The sequence below is a fragment of the Lissotriton helveticus genome, chromosome 1_2, assembly GCF_964261635.1.
Source record: "Lissotriton helveticus chromosome 1_2, aLisHel1.1, whole genome shotgun sequence".
NCBI classification, from domain to species: Eukaryota; Metazoa; Chordata; class Amphibia; order Caudata; family Salamandridae; genus Lissotriton; species Lissotriton helveticus.
In genome coordinates this window covers 143,423,092-143,446,036 of record NC_136058.1, presented here as the reverse complement: position 1 = coordinate 143,446,036, position 22,945 = coordinate 143,423,092, and the positions used below count along the sequence as shown (strand labels likewise).

The 22,945-nt window shown below is 45.5% G+C and overlaps 1 protein-coding gene across 4 annotated transcripts in view; it reads right to left on the bottom strand.

The window, feature by feature from the left end:
* Window positions 1–22,945, bottom strand: part of USP24 (ubiquitin specific peptidase 24) — a 2,099,319-nt gene that overhangs the window by 1,607,561 nt on the left and 468,813 nt on the right. For all 4 annotated transcript variants that reach the window (XM_078670143.1, XM_078670156.1, XM_078670149.1 and 1 more), the window contains exon 23: window positions 9,738–9,853. In XM_078670143.1, coding sequence (XP_078526269.1) covers window positions 9,738–9,853 — 116 coding nt within the window. The remainder of the gene's footprint in view (window positions 1–9,737; window positions 9,854–22,945) is intronic.

Genomic DNA, 22,945 nt, shown 5'->3' with positions numbered 1-22,945 from the left:
CACATCCCACAATCACCACTTGACACACTATCAATCGTCATGGGCAGTGTTAAGATATCCACTAAAAAGATCCCTTTTGTTGGGTCCGCTAAGCATTGCACCGCCCATCTAGCATGGAAAAGTACCCTATGACGAAGAATGCCACAAAGGGGGTGAGAGTTCTGGTCTTATAAATAAGGTACTCTAAGTGGGTCCTGTAGAATCACCACAACAATAGTTACTGCATACAAATCTCCCAATACTTTACCAGGGTGGACATCACCTCTGGATTGTCACATTTTTGATGTATTGAATAATACAAGTAGACCTTCAACTCCAAATGGAAAATATTATCTTCCTATCCAGGTCTGAGGAAGCCTATGCCTTTAGCTTCAGGAATGTTTTTGTATTTTTGTACTTATCGAGCTGATGTCCACAGAAATTCCTTACCTCTTGTGGCTCACTCGCTTGGGGCACTTTTTGCTATACAATGCTCTTAATGGAGAAGTACACTTCAAGGACAGAAGCCAGGGCTACCCCCCACGCCACGAGAAGCCTGTTGTACTCTACTGCAGAACAAGAACAAACCTCTCCTAGGTAACACAGTAAAACATAGGTAGTATATCCTTCATTTAATATACATCAACATTGTCCCAAAACACAAAGTTATTTGAAAAACATTATTCTTTTTTATTATTAGACATGAAAGATCTAATCATAAAATGGTTTCATCCAAATTTAAATTTTATATATACAATTTCTTAATATACATATTTTATATATACAAAAAACCCCAAAAACCAAATATCATTAAATCATTCATAATAACACCACACTTCCTCACATTCATTAAACATACCATACACCACTAAACCACAGCGAAGCAATTGTGACAAGACATCACAGTACAAAAAAAATACACACACAGCATTACAACAAAAGGAGGCGCCGACGCGCGTTTCGGAAAAGGACCCGTGTCCACAGTTCCTTCATCAAGGCGCAGTAAATATAATTCGTTGTTGGCGGAACTTTCCTGAATATTAAATAAGAATATCCGACTAGCAGGGCGACCAAAGGCAACGTAAATAATTCATGTTACCTGCGGACGCCCTGCTAGTAGATTTCGTTCTATCGGTTCAGCCTATTTGAAGGTTTATGGAGCTCTATTTCATTTGTCTCCACAAAGGTTTTTTTTTATGTACAACTACCATGCGCAACTATCGGTTGTTTCTCAGTAGCGCACGCGGACTTCGGCACGCCTCCAGTCATATTCAGGATTTCTCTTCAGTAATTCGTTACTGCCTTATTTTCTCTAGGATCAGGTTATCCTTTGACTTCTACGATTCCAGTGCTTAGCATGATTTACCAGTGTTGAGTTAGATAACCGCCCTTACATCTCCGATGCTTAAGCGAAGTACGCGATGATATAATCTTGTTGATTGAAATTCAAGATTGAGCCCCCTCTTGTCATTATATCTTGTTGATTGATTTCTAAATATTAAGGAAAGTTCCACCAACAAAGAATTACATTTACTGCCCCCTACGAAGGAACTGTGGACACGGGTCCTTTTCCCAAACGTGCGTCAAATAACTTTGTGTTTTGGGACAATGTTGATGTATATTAAATGAAGGATATACTACCTATGTATTACCGTGTTACCTAGGAGAGGTTTGTTCTTGTTCTACTTTGTTCCCTGCCTCCCTCTACTGGTATCCTTTGAATTCAGGGACCCTCTTTTGTTTTTGAGTACTCTATTGCAGCCAATGGTTTTAGGAGGTTGCCTTTGCAACATTTTAATTCTCAACACTGTCAGTGCAGATTGAGCTTTTAGTTGGGGATCTAGCACACAAACAGGCTAGCAAGTGTGGTCTTCTTCTGGCCCTTCGAACCCTGAGTTGAGTCTAGCATGGATAACATTTGGGAAAGCACATACAGTTAAAATCAGGAGAGTCTGATAAATAGATGAGCAGCAGATGGGTAAAGCAGCATGATTAGGAATTTTTCAGCATGTAAATGTAGATCACTGTGTTAGACAAGGAACTTTAGAAGTGAGCCCAGGTTTTGGATTCCAAAGCACGACACCTGCAAGCAAGCCTGCAGTTACGGATAGGTCCCGAGGTTTGAGGGCTCTTCTGCGAGACCATGACATAGCAACTCCCAGAAGTCATGCACACCAATGGAATGCCCGACTGTAAACACAAAACCACTGGGCCTGAAAAAAAAATATTATGGACACAACACAGATGTTATATAAAAAATAAGTAGACTTTATATAGAGTTACCACAAGACCATAAACGACAAAAATACACACTATGATTACTTTAAGATGGTAGATTTAGCTAAGTTCAGTTCAGTTCTTAGATGCGACACTCTGCGTCAATGTACCTTAAGTTGCGTTGTGCTTCCACGACAAGCAATGTCGCAGCGATGGGAAATGCGGCAAAGTCAGGTGCAAAGAAATAAAGACTTGAAGATCTTCCAGATGCGGCACGCTTCTCGGGGATGCGAGAAGTTCTCGGTCTGATGCGTGGACATCCAAGATGCAACGGCAGAAGCTCCAGCGGCGACGCTCTTCTCCCACGATGCGTGAAGCTTCCGCTCAATGCGACAACTACAGCGGCGACATTCAAGATGCGACGGCAGCAGCTCGGACGCCGGCGTGCTTTTCGGGGATGCGGTGCAATGCGACAGTCCCAGCGGCGACACCATCCTTCGGAGTTGCGACGGCAGGCACAGCGACATTCTCCGACCTCGTTGCGAGATTCTTCTCTTGATGCGGTGCAGTGCGACAGCTCCAGCGGTGACACCCTCCTACTTCGGAGTTGCGACGGCAGCAGCAGAGACAGTGACACACTTCCTCTTCGTTGCGGCACGCTTCTCTCCGATGAGGTGCAGTGCGACAGTTCCAGCGACGACACCATCCTTTCTCTCGAGTTGCGATGGCAGGCACAGCGACGGCGACACGCTACTTCTCATTGAGTCGCGCTTCCAGCTCCTTGCGACACACAGTTCCTCAAAAGGCCCAAAACAGCAGCAGGCACTTCCGAAAGAACTCTGGGGAGCTGGGGGGTGAAGTCTGTTGTTCCTGAGACTTCAGTAGAAGGCAAGCTCTTTTCCAAGCCCTTGGAGATCCTTCACAAGTTGAAAGCAAAGCTACAAATTTCCTTTCTCCTTCCTTTGGCAGTAAGGCAACCACTGCAGGCCAATCCCCCAAGCGGCACTTCAGCTTGGGAATAGTCTCTCCTCAGTTTCTTCAGGTTCCTCTCCTCAGTAAAGGTTTCTTCTTGTAGTCCAAAAGTGATCTAATTTCATGGGAGCAGGGTCCCAATACTTATACCCCAAAATCCTTTGTTCTCTGAGGGGAGAGGGGCCTGTGACTAGTCCAAACCAGTTCCTGAGCACTTTGTTTACCAGACTTCTCCTTTCCATTCACAGTGCAGGGCAGAAACATCAGACGCCCCACAGGAGGTGGAGCCAGCATTGTGGAAGGCAAGTACAGTCCTGGAGCACTTTGTTGACAGGAGTCCTTCTCTTCTTTCAGTGTGCAGGGCAGAGACATCAGCCGCTCCCCAGGGGGTGGAGCCAGCATTGTGGAAGGCAGGCACAGCCCTATTCAGAGTGCAGGTGCACTCCTCCCTCCCATCTAGATGCAGATCTCTCTATTCAACACTGGGTGACTCAGCCTGTCTCCTGGAATTCCCCAACCCTGTCACTCACAGAAACCATACATAGGAATACACAAACTAGCAGAGGCAGGTTTGAACGGTTAGACAAGCAAATACCTACTTTCTAAAAGTGGTATTTGCAAACAGAAAATATTAAAATAAACTTTACTAGAAGATGTATTTTATTATTCTGAGTTCAGGCATACTAAACTCTAATTTCTACCAAGTTCTCTGAGCCTGTTAGGATTATAAAATGTAACAATTCTAACAGCCCATTCTGGCCTATGGAGAACAGGTAGCCTTGCAATAGTGAACAAGCATTTACAATGCAACGGTTTCGCCTTTGAAAAAGTTAGAGCTATTGGCATTGTAAATGACAACATTTTTATTTATGTGTTGGTTTTGAAAACAGATAAATAAATGGCATTGTCATTTACATTGCCATTAGCTGCCAACCACAATGACACGCTCAGCCCATTCCAACTCCTTAAGGATCCTCAGCAGAGGCCTGGCTTCCCTTATGCCAACTCCAAAAGTTCACTTCATCCTGTTTTGATGCCAAGTCACCCTCAACAAATGCCACGGTGTCATGATGCCAGCACCAGAGTCACCTTCATCACATACCAGCCGCCTTTGCAAAAGTTAGAGCTATTGGCATTGTAAATTACGACATTTTTATTTGTGTGTCTGGTTTGAAAACAGATAAATAAATGGCATTGTCATTTACAATGCCAATAGCTTAATCTCTTGCAAATGCGAGATCTATTGCATTTGCACCCACACACACACAGAGCCACACACAGAGATACATACACACACACAGAGCCACAGACACACACACACACACACACTGAATAGTTAATACCTTTTCACAGATACATACTGTGGTACTGTAAACCGGGAGCATTGACATAGCCAATAGGTCTCGCCTTTGGGACCTTATAAGTGTTTAGCCATGCAACGGTTGATGTTGTTGCACCAGGGATATTGTGCTGCTTAACTAAATACTTATAAGGCCCCAAAGGCGAGACCTATTGGCTATGCCAATGCTTTTTTTTAAAGTCACAACTGCAACCTAACAAAACCTAATCCCCTCTAGTAATCCCCACCAACCACCTATGTGAACACACACACCAGTCCCCACTAATGATCACACCTAACTCCTATTCATTTAATCCATCACAAGGAAATTGGAGTAAATGAAGGGGCCAGTTTTCTTAAGAACACAGATTCATCCCAAAAGGAAAATTCAACTGAATTAGCTACTACTCATGGGTTCTGGAGCAGCTTGCTGTGTGGCCTAGGGTGCTTCAATGCCTAATCAGGGGTAGTAAGCGGCACATAAGTGTAATTGCAATGCATTAATTTCTTAAATGCATTTATTTATGTACAGATAACATTACTTGATTAAATTGCAATAAAATATCCTTTGAAATGTCACACACATGCACAATGAAAACGCAAATGACATTAGCAACCATAAACGTCTGTAGCTATGCTAACTGGCTGACCATTAGTTGTTGGAGGCTCACGCGGACAGAGCAGGTCTCCCTGCATCACATCTATTACATTAGACCACACATCGGCCCTGGTGGCTGACCTGTGTATGGGGCTGTGTTCTGGGGCCACAGGTTTGCATGCTGCCATCGCCAGGTGTGACATGACTGTGCTGTCACCCACTTAGTTGCAAGTGGGTTGCCCCACCCACCTGCAGCTAAGAGGGTAATTGCATATTCCTCGCATCCACGGTTCATCCGCTGGTGCTTTTGGTACCGCCTGTTGTATGTTGGACAGCTCACTGGTCTGTGATGGTCCGGAGCTGTGCCAGACTGTAGCGACTTTCCTCTTTGAGAGGGCGGTAGAGATGGGTAACATGGGTGGGGCAATGGCACAGAGGAAGTTAACCATGAGTTGTCTAGGAGGCAGAGAAAAGTGTACATGCAAAGGCATGACCCATCTGAGTCAGATCAATAAATATTTCATCCAATTGGAGGTGGCTTAAGTGGGTGTGGGCGGGCCAGCACTGCAGCTCTGTCTCGCCCCCTCAGGAGTGGAAAATGTAATGATCATGTGATATGAAAGTGATGTGACAGGCTGGACTCAGAAAAAGGATATTAAAATGATGACTGCTTCAGTGTCCTATTGGAATAAAGTGTGTTTGTGCCCGAGAAAGAATGCAGTGCTCCTTACTCAAGCAGGGCCACAAATTATGTATTGCTTCTACTGTAATCTTTCCTGTGTCAAGTGTCTGGTAAATTACGTGGTCAAACCACGGCCATCCCTCAGTGACTATGGAAAAACAATTAGCTAGCATTCCATGGTTTGTCCATGAAGAAAAATACAGGGCTAATCATTTTATTAGGTTTTAAAGCCATATCATTGGCATTGAGGGGTGCACGCTAGTGATTAAGCTGCAGACAGTGACACCTGCGGACTTGAACTTTGCAACCACCTTCCCCAACTGACCAATTGTTTGGCTCTAGCCAATTCTTTATCTCCCTAAGCCTCAGTCCCCATATATACCAACGGTGGTGGCACTAAAAACTAGAGCAACCCCCAGTAGTAAGCTCATAGAAAATGGACAGCTGGAACCTTCATTGGCGACCGAGCTAGTAAAAATATACATAACTGTATCTTGGACTTAGCCACAAGGCAGCAGAGGACTGTGCAGTGTCAAAGTTGGTACTAAATATATTAAGATATACATATAGACCTGTAGGTTTTTTATTTCAGACCTATTCTTCCCGGAAGGTACTACTTTCAGTCTAAACTGCAGTTATAAATTCATCCTGGTGAGCAATTGTGATTTCTGAGAAGAACCTGAAAGCTCCTAACAGTTCATGCTCTAAGATGGGCTTGTAATGCATCTGTTCAGAAGACCGGGACAAACCCTAAAGCAATTAGCCTTTTTCATTACACGGTCCTATTAACTTACTATGATTGTGGTGCCTCACACTTTTCAAATTTACCCTGGTCCCATCCTCCCCTTTGTTTGTGCAGTTGAAAGTTTGAGTTCAGTAAAATCATACCAAATCAAACATGCTGTGTGAGGAGAAGATGTGGTATAACGCCCAAGGTTGCCGACTTTGGAACTGAGGGGCAGGATCGAATCTCGGCGTTGTAAAAACCACCCTGTGGTTCTGAGCAAATCACTTTATCTCCCCGTGCCTACAAAAAACGAAAATGAATGTGTCCTTCCGTGATGTAACTGGTGCTCGTGTAAAGCGCTCCAATACCTTCAGGTCAAGTTCGCGCTCTATTAAAATGCAACAAAAAAACGTAATCACTTTACCACTAGAAAACAAAGTGTGGAAAAGAAAAACCCCTTCCGAAGTCTGCCCATCAGCACTCCATACACAAATGCACATGCTACTAGTTATGGCTGGGTCGAGACATTATGCTCTTAAACCATCAGCTTTTCATAATAGTCTTTGAAATATTACAGGCGCCAAATCTCCAAATGTTCTAAACGTTAAATATAAATAATCCGAAACACTGTTTTATACAAAAAATGTATTGGCAAAGCCAGACTGTGTTGCTTGTGCTCCCATCTGAAGCAAACCTGGTCTGACATATGAGGCTGGAGTGAGAGCCAGGCCTGGGTTGCATATGGGTTGTTTCTGCCTGGAGTGGTATACCGAGGAAAAAGATGGAATGGAATGCAGTACCCAAATACACCAGTGGCTGGCATGAATTCAATAAAAGACATTTCTAATACCAGAGCAATATTATTAATTCCTATCTGCCTACAATTCTCATAAGTCCCAGCGGCTCCCATCTCTTCACCCATTCCATCCTACTGCCGAGTCCTCCCAGGTTTTCCAACATCAGCACTCGTCACCTACTGTCCACAGAGCTTCCGTGGAGGCATTGCATGATGTCGATGCAACGTCTAGAAAAGTACAGACAATTCAACCCTCTGGGCATGCGCACCACTATTCTAAGCAGTTTGTTTACGATACAAACAATGCCCTATTCTGATTTTAGCAAATAAACGGAACCCTTCACTTTAAGCAGAAACGTGTCACTTTTTAAAACTGTTCACAAAAAATACTACGGGTTTTTTCCTGCTAAACTACCTAAAACGCACAGCCTTGCAGAGTTTGTAAAGTGTGGCTAGTGATTTATATATAAAATCCTATTTCGACGAGTGGATGAATCCAGCATTAGACGTCCTTCGATGGCTCGACCCCGGTAGCGGAGAGTCTCGCATGTCCTATTTCAGCAGCTGGGACAATTAATTCAACGCTTTTTTATGCAGTCACGCAGTGTCGTGATCTGTTACCAGGGAAATGGCAGCAGTAAATGACAACCCTGGCTTGCATTGTCAAGACACACAATGGGAGCATAAAAAACATTCTCCCTAAAATGAAACAACATTTTGGAGTGGAAACTCTGCTTATCCGAATGTACAAGCAGGGCACCCGCTGCAGCGGACACATCCTGCCGAGCAGTCTCTAAAACGGGCAGGCCAGCGTTCATTCACATGGAAGGTGCCGAATAAATCCAGCTCTTGTTTACAGATGAGAATATTTTTTTTAAAGGATTAGGCGTTTTTACCTTGAAATGCTGCAAGTGTGTTTTCCATTTAAGGAAAGTGCGATTTCCGTCCCCCTGGACCGCGCCGCTTGCCTCGTGCACTCTTATTTACAGACTGTGTAAGACACGAGCCCTAACACCTACGGGCACACGGACAGCGGGAGGGGGGCGGGCGGGGACGGCACACGGACAGCGGGAGGGTGGCGGGCGGGGACGGTACACGGACAGCGGGAGGGGGGCTGGCGGGGCGGCACACGGACAGCGGGAGGGGGGCGGGCGGGGACGGCACACGGACAGCGGGAGGGGGGCGGGCGGGGACGGCACACGGACAGCGGGAGGGGGGCGGGGAGGATACCTGCCAGCAACTCTAATCGCGCAGCCCACCCCTGCAAGGCACACGTTGGAAATGAAACCAACATGCCGATACAAAAAAAAAAAACGCAAACGCCCACCGCCTGGATGACGTCACAAAGGGGCGGGATGAGAAAAATTAGACAGAAACACCCACGAGTCGCCTCGCAGGATGACGGACGCCTGTTTGCCAATGGCTAGCGTCCATTTATGGGGCTAGCCAATGGGAAACAGAGGCGGTCCGAACATCCATACTGTTGACAAAAGTTTTCGGCCTGGGCGGAGCTCTGCGAGCTCTCGCCAGGTCGAAACCTAAAAACAAAAATGGCTGTAATTCACTATTATGACATGCCACACACACCAGGGCTTGTCCTACCTTATACTTATGAAGAAAAGGGAAGGTTTAGGGACTGGGAAGTGGGTGCACTTGCCCAGTCAGCATGACAGTACCAGACTGCACGCAGGCTCTGCAATGGCAGACCTTAGACACATTTTATAAGGCTGCTTCTGTGGGTGGCACAACCAGTGCTGCAGGCCCACCAGGAGAATTTGGATTTGCCCTGGCACACTAAGTGCACTAGACTAGGGTCTGACAAGTAAACCAAAATAGCCAAACATGGAATCACTAATCCTTACATCAATTTACAATAGGGAGCACTTGCACAGTGGCACTGGACAGCAGTAGCACAGAGCCCAAAGCATCTAACACCAGCAAAAACACATGAGGCAACAGCAAAAATGGAAGGGAGACCCACGCCAATGGTGCCAGGTCTAACAACAACCCATTAAAATAACTTTGCATTGCCATTGTTTTCGGGCCCATTGAAATCAACTGTTTTACGTACTCAGTATTCAAGTACTATCACATTCAGTGGTCATATTATTCTTTAATCAGTTGCACTTGTTATGCAAACGGATATGATTATCTCCTAACTTAAATTCCTTTAAAAAAATGTTATCTAAGCTATGTACTAATGTTATGTTATTTAAGTCTTGATATAGTGCACAACTCATCCGCGAGGGGACGTCTCAGCACATAATTGGCAGGTAAGTGTGATAGATACAGCATTAAAACAACCAGGTTTTACGTTTTTTTTTTATTATTCAAGTAGACTTGAGCGCATACGAATTTTCATGAATTTTCGAAGCCAACATTAATTCTTCTCTCAGTAAACATACTTTCAACTTGAGAATACTCTACCTGTATGGAGACTGTACAGATGTTGCTACAGAAGGCATGGCAGTTGCTGTAAGCATTTTTGTTGCTCTTGTTACTGCGTGTGTCAGGGTGGGACCACCAAGCGCTGAACTGGCTGCCTACAACATTAAATAAAAATGAAGATTATTGAAGTTGGTTAAATTAGTTTACAGAAATTGTGAGTATTATAACTCAAGATGCAGAATCTAAGAAAATGTATGAGAATATGGCAATACGGTAGGTGACTGATTGAAGAGGCACTTAAGTGCAGGCTAAGGCCATATTGACGCCCTCACTCCCTCCTCGGTGCTTCCGTCAGACATTACCCAACACTGGGAAGGGATAATAAAGGCCCCTAAGGTGTCTTTGCACCAGTGGAATTCCTTTTTGTCGTTATAGCTAGGTACGTTTTTTTGTCTTTGTAGTGACGATCGGAGCGCGCTGATCGTGTAAAGTAACATGCAAAGTAAAAGTAAAACAAGCTTAAGATTTGATTTTACTTTCACTCCATCAATACTTGGGGTGCATAGCTCAGTGCCCCGAGCACTGATTTAGGTGGGAGAGGTATAATTGGGGAGGGGGCCAATTGGAGGCAAACTCCAGCTCTGCCCTCCAGGGAGAACAAATTACTGGGTTGGGAGTATAGCTCATGTGATGCCAGAGTCCCTTTTTTTGCCCCAAATTCAAAATTTCTGGCATCTAGTGGGCTTTCTACTACCCCCCCCTGCAGAGGGGCAGATTTGGGGCAACATTCCCAACTAAGCCAAGCCTCCCATCTGCCGCCAGGACGTTAGAAAGACACTATTGCTCCTACTAAAATCTCTGATGTGTAGTGGACTTTCAGCTCTTATCTTTGGGTGGGCGGGGTCTGACTGGTTTGTACCTTTTGGGGTAGGGGTATGGCCAATGCCAAAGAGCAACGCTCGCACCCCTAAGGCCGGACCAGTCTTTCTGTCCCCCTGTGGACTAAAACGTCCCATCCCAATGGCAAGCGAGACGACATTTGATTATTTTGGGTGTTTCGTCCCTTTGGCCATTGGGAAGGCTGCACTTTTTGGGCTTGGGTAGCTGTTACCTGGGGAAACACACAGACTTTTCTGAAAACTAGACATCGAAGGAAGTCCAGGGTGGTATGCTTTGTGTGGACCCCATGACATTTTCTTCCCCACAATGCTCTGCCTACCTCAAAGTCGGACTAAAATCACATATTTTCCTTGCATTTCCCAGAATTCACAAAACTTCTACTGCTCAGCTTTTTCCCACTTGTTTAGATAAAAACCCTATCCTTCTTGTACGGGTGGGCTTAGCCTTCACAACAAGAAAAGTTCCAAAAATTAAAGTGGCGATATCAACATTTCCTGTAAAAAACAAGCCTTATTTGACTGGGGTAGGTGTGGTTATTGGGCCTGCCACCTACATAAATCTACCAAACCCACAATTTTCTGAAAACTAGACACCGAGGGGAGTCCAGTGTGGTGTTCTTTGTGTGGCTCCCATGACGTTTTCTTAATCAAACTCAAACTTTGCCTGAAAGCACAAATTTTCCTTGCATTTCTCGGACGTAATCTTCCGGAATCCACAGAAATTTCCTACCACTTAGCATTCCCCCACTGTGCTGATAAAACGGTACCCTATTTGTGTGATTGGGCCTAGTGACAGCGACAGGGAACGGATCAAATCAATGTCAACAGGAGTCCCACAGTGGAATTTTGCAGATTCCTCCTGATTCCAGAAATTTCCATCACAGAAATGTAAGGAAAATGCGTGAATTTAGCTAAAATTTTGAGGTTTGCATGGCTTTGTGGGTAATAAAACCTTGTGGGATTTAAGCAAGGCACACCACAGTGAAATCCCCTGCGTCAGATGTACGAGTAGAATGTGTGCTTTTAACGAATGTTTCAGTATTGAAAGGGCTTCTGGGTAAGAAAACTGGATGAGACATGCAAATCACGCAACTCTGGATTCACATTCTCTTATGTGTTTCGTTTTTAAAATATTTACAGGTTTGCTAGGGGCTGGCTGAGCTGGGGCCCAATATTCACAGCTACCCACACTGCAAAAAAAGGGTGAGGTTTTCAGTGGAAAAATATCATGTGTTTGTGTTTTCTGTTGGTCCTTTACCTTTCATGGGCACTAGGCCTCCCCACATAAGAGAATTACCATTTTTATCAGTAGATTCGGGGCAATGCTTGGTGGTAAAAATGTATGGTTCCCACAGATGCCGGAAATTTTCCACACAGAAATGTGAGGATAATGTGTGTTTTAGACAAAGTTTGAGGTTTTCAAAGGCTTTTGGGTAAGAAAACTTCGGGAGTGCCACACAAGTCACCCTGTATTCCACTAGGTGTCTATTTTTCAAAAACATATAGGTTTGCCAGGTTTCCCTATGTGCCAGCTCAGCTACGGCCCGAAATCCATAGCAAAGGACATTACAAAAAAATGGGATGTGACCAGATTGCGTTTTTGACCCATTCCTGTTGCCTACCCACACAAGTGAAGTACCATTATATAGGGAGACATGTGGGAGCACAGATCAGTGGAATATTTTTTATTACTGTAGGAAACTGGCTCTATATATGCTACACCAAAATGAGGTATTGTGTGTATAGAGACCAAGTGACCACAGAAGTAGGCAGAGATTAAAGTTAGATAGACCCTTACTCTCTAATTGTGGTAGGGTGGTTGAGCAGTGAGAAATAGAGTACTGAGTTCCTCAGTTGGTCATGGAACACAATCGAAGGGGATGTGTGATGAAAGGTTGGTCGAAAGTCCTCTATGGAGGGGAATTAGTCCTTTCGGAACTAGGGCCCTCACACACCCAGCAAGCTAGGTGTCATGCTTCATCATATGGGCCTGCTCCTCGTCGGGTCGGCGCTGCAATACCAGACGGGCAACCATAAAGGGGCTCTTTAGCGGAGAAGTTTTGTTCTTTGCCGTATAGGTGCCGTGGGTGTAAGGGGCCTAGTATGTGTAGATGTAATAGTGGAATGTGCAGAGTAAAACAGGGGAGGAAATCCTCTAAATAACTTTATTCAGGGAGGATCCCAGCCTGGTTAAAAAGAATGAAGAAGAGGCGACAATATGGCTACAATGTGTCGGAAATGCGCTCTACTCCTAGGTGGTCGATATGTTTCTCACCTGACAGTCACAAATGATCTGTGGTGATTCCTCAGGACCGTACGTGAAAAACTATCTACAACTAGTGGTAATGTGTTAAACTACATATCATACAGTGGTTCTACAGGAACTGTACCCGCAGGTAAGAAGCCAACCTCAACTATGTAAGATCGTGCCATCCCGGTTGCAGCGATGCAGGGTAGGTCAACCACTGGGCTTCTAATGGGAGCAGACACATTACGTGTGTCCTTTTTTCTGCTGCAACTGATGAGGCACGATCTTACATAGTAACAGGAGCATGTCCCTGGTTGGCTGAGAACTCCCATCCTCAAGATGGTGGGGACTCAAGGTTGTGCTTCACCTTGCCTCCCCAACCTGAGGGGTGGAGTTGACAGAGGTGGAAACACCCCTTTTCCTCAATTGTTTTTCCGGCAAGTTCTCCCGCCCAAAGTGGGGGGTAGAACCAGTGGGGATCAGTTGCTGAAAGCAGCAAATGGTCTGGAGAGGCTCACAAAGGCTTCTCCTTCCTGGTCCCTGCCCATCATGGGGCAGGAGGCTTGGCAGCTCGTCCCAGGATGTGCATTGTTTTAGGCCCCAGAGAACAGCAAGCTCTTGACCCAGGGGTCCAGAAACATGTCTGCTGGTGGCAGCCTAAGCAGCCACTCTGTCAGGTCACTAGGAGTTGGTCGAGTTTCAGGGGGCATCTTTAAGATGCCCTCTGTGGTGCATTTCACATTAAATCCCACACTGGCATCAGTGTGGGTTTAATGTGCTGATAAGTTTGATACCAAACTTCCCAGTCTTCAGTCTATTATTTTATTGTTTGTATGGGGTATATTCTAAGGAAAAACAAATATGTTTTTTAATAAATTTTCCTTTTTTATGTACTGTTCTCTGTGGTGTACTTTTATGGCTTTGGTTAGCCGAATACAGTGGTTTGACTTGACTTGACCGAGTAGCCATTACAGTGTTGTGGAGTTCGTAATGACAAACTCCCAGCACCATATACTCTTAATGACAGCACTGCACTTACAGTGCCCAGGAATGGACTTGGGCACTTTAGGGGTACAGGGCTCATCCACCTGTACCCTCACCACTGGCATAGGGCACCCAGCTAGAGGGGTGACTGATGTAAGCCAGGTTAGTGGTTTGTGGGCGTGGCACACAGGGATGTGTGCCATGTCGACTCTTCACTTTGTTCTGCACCAAGACATGCAGCCTGCAAAGGCAGTGTGCGAGTGTCATGGTACAAGACAGCCCTTAGAGGTCTTCTCTGGTCAAAATGCCCTGGGTACCTGTGGTACCAGTTACCAGGGACTGACATGTGGCCAGAGAAGCCAATTGGGTTTAGGCTTCAATGCCGTTTTAGGGAGGGAGCATAGGCCCTGGGTAACTGATTAGCAGGAGCCCGAGGCACACTCACTCAAAGAACAACAGCAATTCAGAAAAAAGTGGGGGCATACCATGCAGGAAAGAGGGCACTTTCTCACAATTACCAATTTGATTTTGCTGCATTTGTGCGTCTCAAATGTAAGCCAGCGTGTAAGAAAGAAGACCTTTTGAAAAATTCCCTTTGAATCAATCACATGCTATTATGGTTGCCCAAAATTTCAGAGATGCACAAATAACTGCTCATGAACTCTGTATCTGGTGTACATTTCAGAAATACAGAGGTTACCTTCATTCCCATTTTTCACTCATTATATGTTACCATATAAATTGATCTACACACTATCAAAAACCATTGTAAGGTACAGCTCAGTTGTGGGTTTTGAGTACCTAAGGTTCTTGGACAACCTACAAACCCTATATATATATCCCTGCATCTAGAAGCATCTAGCGGACTTTACTATGTAAAGCTTTTGGAAATCTGGTATTGTTACAAGAAGTTACAGATGAAATTGCTGCCAACGGCTGTTTTTTGGTATTCATTTTCAATATTTTTTTAATTTCAACAGTTAGTTTCTTTGGGGAAAACCTTGATGGACACACAGAAATTACCAATTGCTGAATTAAGAATTATATCTACTTTTCAGAAATATTTAACTTTCAGGGATTACCCATGGGTTTCACACCGGTTTCCATTACAAAAAATTTGTTGTTGTTGTTGTATAAGCTTTATTCGAGACAATTCTCATAAAAGCACATAAAATCAAAACAGTTACACAAAAATACATAGTCACATGGTAAAAAATTAATTAAACACAGTGCAGCTCATACTTCATTACACATAAAACGAATTATACCAATTACATAAAAATTTATAAAAAAGGGAATCCCTGATTACCTGCTACCCCCCAAAGACCGTCGTCTTATCGCCCAAGCCCAGCCCAAGTATTTGGCTACCCCCATGACTATTGATTCCTGGTTTGTTGTGCATAAAATTCTTAAGGCCACTATACTATCTCGTGTCCCCAGGTTTTTACATACCGGCGAGAGCCATTTTCTCCTCGGATTTGCATAGGCTTGACATGCGAAGAGAAAATGGCCTATGCTCTCCTCGGCATTTTCACAAGCAGGACATAGGTTGTTAGTGGGTCTATACCAGCCAGATGTCAATTTCTTAAGGGGGATAGATCCTGACCTTAACTGAAAGACAAGTTTCCTGTCCATAGGTACCGTGATATTGGCCCAATAATTTTCTAGGACAGGAAAAATTTTAGTCTCCAGGAAACGACCAGACATAGAATCTGCCTTGGTGTCGTTCAGCATCTTGCCTCCCACCCAGTCCCAATATTGCTCTTTGAGGGCATCTTTACTTGGGAAGATTTCTCCCTCGGGGTTGTTCCAAAGATTCGAATACCCTAGATTTACCAGCATGGTCTTAAGATGTTTTAACCATTTTATCTTATGGAAGATATCTTCCTTAATTATCCACAGAAAGCCCTCTGCGTACTGTCTTATTTCTGGAGTCGTCCAGAGGCGTCTCCAGTAAAGTACTGGTCGCAATCGAGCTCTGTCGACAATTGTACGTCTACCTAGCTCCAAGAACAATGGGATTAGGGGGGTGCTCTGTGGAAGTCCAGTAATCCCTCGCATGAATTTGTTCTCAGAAATCTGAAGGGCCACCAGACTGTTCCAAGCCCAAAGTTCCGCGCCATATAAAGTGGCACCCAAAACCTTCGCATCATACACAGTCATTGCGGGTTTTATAGGTTTTGTTTTTGATTTGCGATGTTCCCCCCTTAGGGCACCTGAAAGCTGCTGGTGCTTTAGGACTACTTTATTCACATGCTGCGTCCAACCAGTCCCCCCCGCGATCTGCACTCCCAAATACGTGAATTCATTAACTATATCAAGCCTGCTGTTATTTAAGGTTATCTTGGGATAACTCCTGCGTCCTTCGGAGAAGGCCATTAGTTTGGTTTTTCCTACATTTACCTCTAGCCCGTGTTCCAGGCAAAAAGCATCAAAAATGCTTAATGCACGTTGCAGTCCCATGGGGGTCTTAGACAAGATAAGAGTATCATCGGCGAACATCAGGATCGGAACCCTGGTGTCCGCTAATGAAGGGGCATCTACACTAGCCCTCAACATTCTCTCCACTATCCCGTTAATGAATAGCGAGAAAAGTAGAGGGGCCATGGAACAGCCTTGCCTAACACCCCTTTCCACTGGGAAGTCCAATGTTATCTCCCTACTTCCTCCCCACTGGACTCTAGCAAAGTTGGATTCATGCAGTCTCATGATTAATGTTAGCAGATCTGCTGGAATCCCCAGCTTTTGGAGAACCGACCATAGCTTGTACCGGGGGACTAGATCGAACGCAGCCCGCAGGTCGACAAACGCGACGTACAAACTGCCCCTTCCCAGATCAACGGTCTTCCACCGCAATATGGTGAAGCGGAAGACCTGATCAATGGTACTAGTTGCTCGCCTAAATCCCGCTTGGTATGGGGAGAGTGCGCTATTATCTTCTACCCAGTCCATTAGCTGGTTTGTTACCATTCTCCCAACAATTTTCTGCATGGTGGCTATTAAACTTATAGGCCTGTAATTGGCAGGCAGTGAGCGATCCCCCTTCTTGTAAATGGGGATAATGGTTGCACCCTTCCAAATGTCAGGGACCACTGCCCCCTTTGCTAGGGCATTTGCTACTAGGAGGGTGTATCTCGCCCATCTAGTCACATCATGTTTGAAAATATCAGGGGGGATACCATCTGGACCTGGTGCCCTCCCACATTTCGCGGAATAGATGGCAATTTCTGCTTCTCTAAGGGAGAATAGATCTTCGGTTGCATAAACCGGTATTATATTGTCAGCAGCCACGGGTTTATTGCTTTCCGCGTACTGTGGCCCAAAGTAATCGACCCAGGCTTCCACCGGTACATTGTTATCTGGTTTTACTGGGCCCGCACCACTACCCCACTTGATAATTTTCCAGAACAACATTGAGTCTTTATTATCAGAGGCTTCTTTTAATTGGGCCCAATGGTCTTCGTCCCATTTCTTTTTGGCACGATAGATGGCTAATTTGTACAGTTTCCTATTCTTTGTCACTGCAGCACGGTCCCTGTTCCTAATGGCATGTCCCAGTTCAAGACGTGCTGTTCTACAGTGGTTATCAAACCACCTACCCACTTCCTTAGTTTTCTTCCCTTTTGTTTTCTTGTTAAAAAAACATGGTCTTAAAAGGGAGAATAGCTTATTGTGGATTTCAGTGATACCGTTGTCCCCTGGGTCCACCGGCACTGCTGCTTCAATCGCGGAAATTGCACGATCAACCTCATTGGTAATGTATGTCATAGTGGCCTCATTTGCTAGTACCTTGGGCCATTTTAACCTTCGCTCATCGTTACTTAAAAGAGGGGTTTCATCGTGTGTTTCAATAGGGTTTCCTGACCCAGTGTTCCACCACCTGTGGGACACACATAGAGGGTTGTGGTCACTTTCAACCCGGGGCCTAACAGCCATGTCGACAACCCCATTCCACAGCTGGAGGCTACACAATATATAATCAATTCGGCTCCTATTAATACCATTGTCAAAAGTGTAGCTGCCCTCCTTGTCACCTGGTGTTCTGCCATTAAGAGCTCTTAGGCCATGTTCCAAACAAATTCCATTTAGCAATAAAATCTCTTTTGTCCATCGCTTCACAGGTTTTAGGTTTAGAGATGGTACTCCCCAGAGATTATCCTCTTCACTCTCCATAAGGTCATTTGTACAGTCCAAGGGTTCAAAAGTCCTGTTTAGATCCCCAACAATTATCTTTACATTGTCCTGGGAATTGGCCTCCATGGCATCAGACAACAACTCGATAGTGGATAGATTTGTTACTTTGTCTCCTCTCACATAAACATTATACAAGTCTATTGGTTGGCCCTTAGCAACAGAGATTCTTAGTGCTTGTAGATCAATGTTCCCTACGTCTAGGATTTTTATCTTAGTGTGCAAATCCTGTCTAACCCAAACAGTTAGGCCACCCTTGGGCCGCCCTCTTCCCCCTTTTGAGGCTGGTATACAATAATTCAAGTAACCTAGGCAAAAGAGTGGATCACAAGCCCAGGTTTCTTGGAAACAACAAATGTCAAAACCACTTATAAAATCCACCCAAAGTTGGGAGTCCAACTTGCTAGCCAACCCGGCGACATTCCAAGATAAGAGGGTACCAGTATCTACATTTGTCCCGTCCCTAGCTTTGACAAGTGGAGATACATGGGCTGACATTGGGCTCTCCATTAGACTAGTCAGCCTTTCTAAGTCATCTGTTGGGTCCACAGTTAAAACATCTATTGCAGGGTGTATGACATTTGTGTTTAGTGTTCCCAGTCTTAGTCCACCTTCTTCAGCCACACACCCAGCCTCAATGTTGTTCACCAATAGATTTATAGCAATGGTATTACCACCAACATCACGTATCCCTTCTACTTCTTTTGTAGTTCCACCTATGCTATCAATACCAGTATGTCAATACCCACAGCCCGAATCCTTCCATCCTACATAGGGATTGTAATGTGTATGTGAGGTATGATTGTAACCAGCAGGGGGAGGTGGTAAAGAAATGACTGACCATGGTACAGTAGGGGGGATTAAGGGCTCGTTGAGTAGACTTGTAGTTACACTTGAGGGTCGGGGGTAAAAAAAGGTAAGGTCCACAATACCAATACCACCCTTATTTGTTCCCCATCCCTGTCTTGTGATCCAACCCACCACCCTAGGATCTTGGAAATTAACCACTATACAGTCCCCCCCCAGGGTTTTTGGTGTGTGACCCATCCAATCAATTCTCCTTGCCCCTATTATCAGCCCGTCTATATCACCCGGCAGAGGACGGTTTTCCTTTAACCAGTGCATGGACTTGTTCTTAAGCATCTGGAAATTTTCTCTCTGTCCTGGGGGTAAAGGTGGTACATTAATAAGAACTGCCACATAGGGGAAGGAGTCAGGAGTAAGATTAATTGGGGGTTTTCTATGAGGTGGCTTTGACAAGGGCAGTGGGATAGATTTGGGAACTTGGGGAACAAGTTGAAGGGCAGGCTTCTGCACCTGTAGATTATTATTTGCTTGGGACGATGCTAAAGATTTACCAGCTGGCTGGCATACGTTAGCCCCATTTCCTCCCCCCGGGATGTTTGGGGGTGTGCGTGTATTATTGGTTACGTTTACAGATGTTGGTACTTTACCCACTTGTTGGCACGAAGTAACCTCAACATTTGCAACGGCCGGTGGGTTTTGTGTCTGGGCTAGTGTGGGCTGTGTAGGATGTGTTGAAGTCAACTGCGATGGTTCAGAACCAGCAGTCACTCTCTCAGCCCTCTCTGAAATTTTTGCTGTGGCTTTAGCAGGAGGTTTGTTTTGTTTGAGAGGTAAAGGAGAGCCATTTCGGGGATTTCTACCCTTGTCCTGCACATAAGGGTTATTTAAGACCTGGGGGTTTATATTTGCTTCCGCCCTATTTGCTTTAATCAAGGATTTTGTAGAATAGAAATTGTCTAATGTTGTCTGCTCGAAGTGGTTTAACCTATCTGCGAGCTTAGCAATTCTATCCTCAATAGGGGTAAGTAGCAGTCTAAACATTTTTTCCAATTCAGGAAGCACATTTGCAAAAAATACAACGTTTTCTTTACTTGGTACATTGGAAACAGTACAAGGATTGTTCACTATGTCTTGGCTATCCTGGGGTACAAGAATAGTTGGTATTACACTTCCTGTACTTTGGGCTTGTTCATTAGCTGCCTTACCAATGTTCACAAGTTTACGTAACTTCCTGGGTTTTTGAGGGAGTCTGACCACCTTTTTGCATTTTTTTACGGAAGCTGGTCGTTTCCTTTTGAGACAGATTTTGGGGTTGGCCGATGTAACCTGAGGACCTAAATCGGGGTGCGGTGATGAATAGGATTTACTACCACAAGGATTATTTGAATCTACCACGGCACTCTTGTTTGTTTTATCGCCCTGGGCCTCAGAGTGTTCGTATGTGACTGGGAGGTTCACTGATGATAAGGGGGTTACCAAAGTGGGGTAGGCTATGTTTGAAAACTTGTCCGTGGAGTTCTTAAGTATTTCGATGGATAGCCTGCGCTCTGCACGCTTCTCAGCCAAAGTTAATTCTTTGTCTATTGTCAATGAGCGATTAAAAAAGAATTTGTCTAAGGGACCAATGGCCAGTGGACCAGGCTCCGTTGGAAGAGTCATCAAGTGGCTGATTGCAGGGCTTGTGTTTGTAGTCATTGCCATGTTAGTTACGAAATAATGCAGGAGAGTCTATGTCACTTACTGAGATAGATGGTGTATAGCGCTGGCAAGAGGGGTGGCCAGGCCCGGCCTCCTTCGGCCCCGGATGGCCACAGACGGTCCCGCCCTTGTCCCGGGCTTCTCCCGGCACCCTCCCGCGCGCTCCCGCGCAGCGGGATCGTAGTAGACTAATAAGGGTGAAAGGGTGGGGCAGGGGGCGTGGCGATCAGGGAGAGCGACCCAGGTGTTGAGGGTTGACCGCACGCAGGGGCTCCTGGTAGTTGGAGTCCCTGCCGGTCCGCTCGCAGCCCTGTGCCTGCCTGTTCTCACTTGCCCAATCCAATATCCAGTTCCTGTGGCGCAGCGCCCCTTTGACACACAGCGCCTCGCACCACGCGGCGAAGCGGGACCCGCGGAGCGGGTCCGGCGAGGAGCTGCTTCAACAGGGAAGGGTCCAGGTACAAAGAGAGAGACCACGGCAACGGTCAGTGCAACAGAGAATCCCACGACGATCTAGGCGAAGGCTATTTTCACCGCTGCTAGGGCAGGGGGCGTGGCGATCAGGGAGAGCGACCCAGGTGTTGAGGGTTGACCGCACGCAGGGGCTCCTGGTAGTTGGAGTCCCTGCCGGTCCGCTCGCAGCCCTGTGCCTGCCTGTTCTCACTTGCCCAATCCAATATCCAGTTCCTGTGGCGCAGCGCCCCTTTGACACACAGCGCCTCGCACCACGCGGCGAAGCGGGATCCGCGGAGCGGGTCCGGCGAGGAGCTGCTTCAACAGGGAAGGGTCCAGGTACAAAGAGAGAGACCACGGCAACGGTCAGTGCAACAGAGAATCCCACGACGATCTAGGCGAAGGCTATTTTCACCGCTGCTAGGGCAGGGGGCGTGGCGATCAGGGAGAGCGACCCAGGTGTTGAGGGTTGACCGCACGCAGGGGCTCCTGGTAGTTGGAGTCCCTGCCGGTCCGCTCGCAGCCCTGTGCCTGCCTGTTCTCACTTGCCCAATCCAATATCCAGTTCCTGTGGCGCAGCGCCCCTTTGACACACAGCGCCTCGCATCACGCGGCGAAGCGGGACCCGCGGAGCGGGTCCGGCGAGGAGCTGCTTCAACAGGGAAGGGTCCAGGTACAAAGAGAGAGACCACGGCAACGGTCAGTGCAACAGAGAATCCACAAAAAATTTGGAAAAAATGGTCTACCTCTTTGAAAAATGCAAAAAACTGTGGTTAACAAAAAAATAGTTATTTTGATTCAGCTCTGCAGGTTCCTAAAAGCTGAGAAGATGACTTTAGTACAGAAATCATTTCATTCATGGATTTTACGGGGGGAAAAGCTTTCACTCCCCCCCAGCAGACTTGAAATGTAGCTATATTTTGGCTAGTTTCTCTCCCCTCTTTCACACTCAAAGGAAGATTAAACTACATAAGCACTGATGCACTTTCCCCTGTAGCTTTCATAAAGATCCACACCCAATAAAGTAGGCACAAATAAAAGGCAGGGTAAGCACATTTACACAGAGGCCAGTCCAATTTCAGTTTGAGCATAAGTTCAAGATTACATTTCTGTTCCTCTTAACTAGGAAGGATGAGGAAGAATAACTTGAAATCAGTGTGCAAACTGATTGGAATAACGTTGAGTCCTTTGTTTCATCATAGTGCAAGCTCTTGGGAACATCTTACTGTAAGGCAGTTTTTAGGTCTCACAAGCACACAGCTTTTAGCTGTATGTTGTCGAAAGACCTTTTATGGACCATACAGAAATGGGGGGCTTACCATGGATATGCTTTCTAGCTTTAATTTGCTTGCTTCCAATTCAATGCTTCTTTATCATCCTCTTGATTGGATGATTTGTATTGTTCCACTGCTCACATTAAGCAAAGTACATTATCTCATTGCTTTCAACTAGCCTCTGAGCTGACTCATGTTGCTCCCGCCTCCACAGCACATCCATAGTTCCCCCTTGCCAGATAATTTAGCTTATGGTTATTTCCGACATCCTCGCCAAAAGCTCCGCCCACATCCCCACATTCACTTTTCTACCCACTCTTCGGCTGGCGCCCACCCACCTAGACGCTCAAATAGGTGTTGGGGTGGAGGGGTCAAATTATTGATGGGACAGTAATCTGTCACTGGCTGCCAGGCTACACCATTTTCAAAAAACGCTTTTGCTCTTGTATAAGGAAAATGTCACTGTATGCAATGTAGCGGGTAGTAGTGAAGATTCATATGCTCAGCATATATAATTTTACTACCTAGTGCTGTGCTCAGACATTAAAACTTGTTTTCTTTTAAGAAATTTTGCCTCACAAGATGTGCTCAAACTCATCCCTTTGTCTACGATGCTTATGGGCAGTAAATCTACACTAGACTGTTTTTACACCATTGGGTTTTGAAGAACAAGTTACTTATCTTAGGTAACAA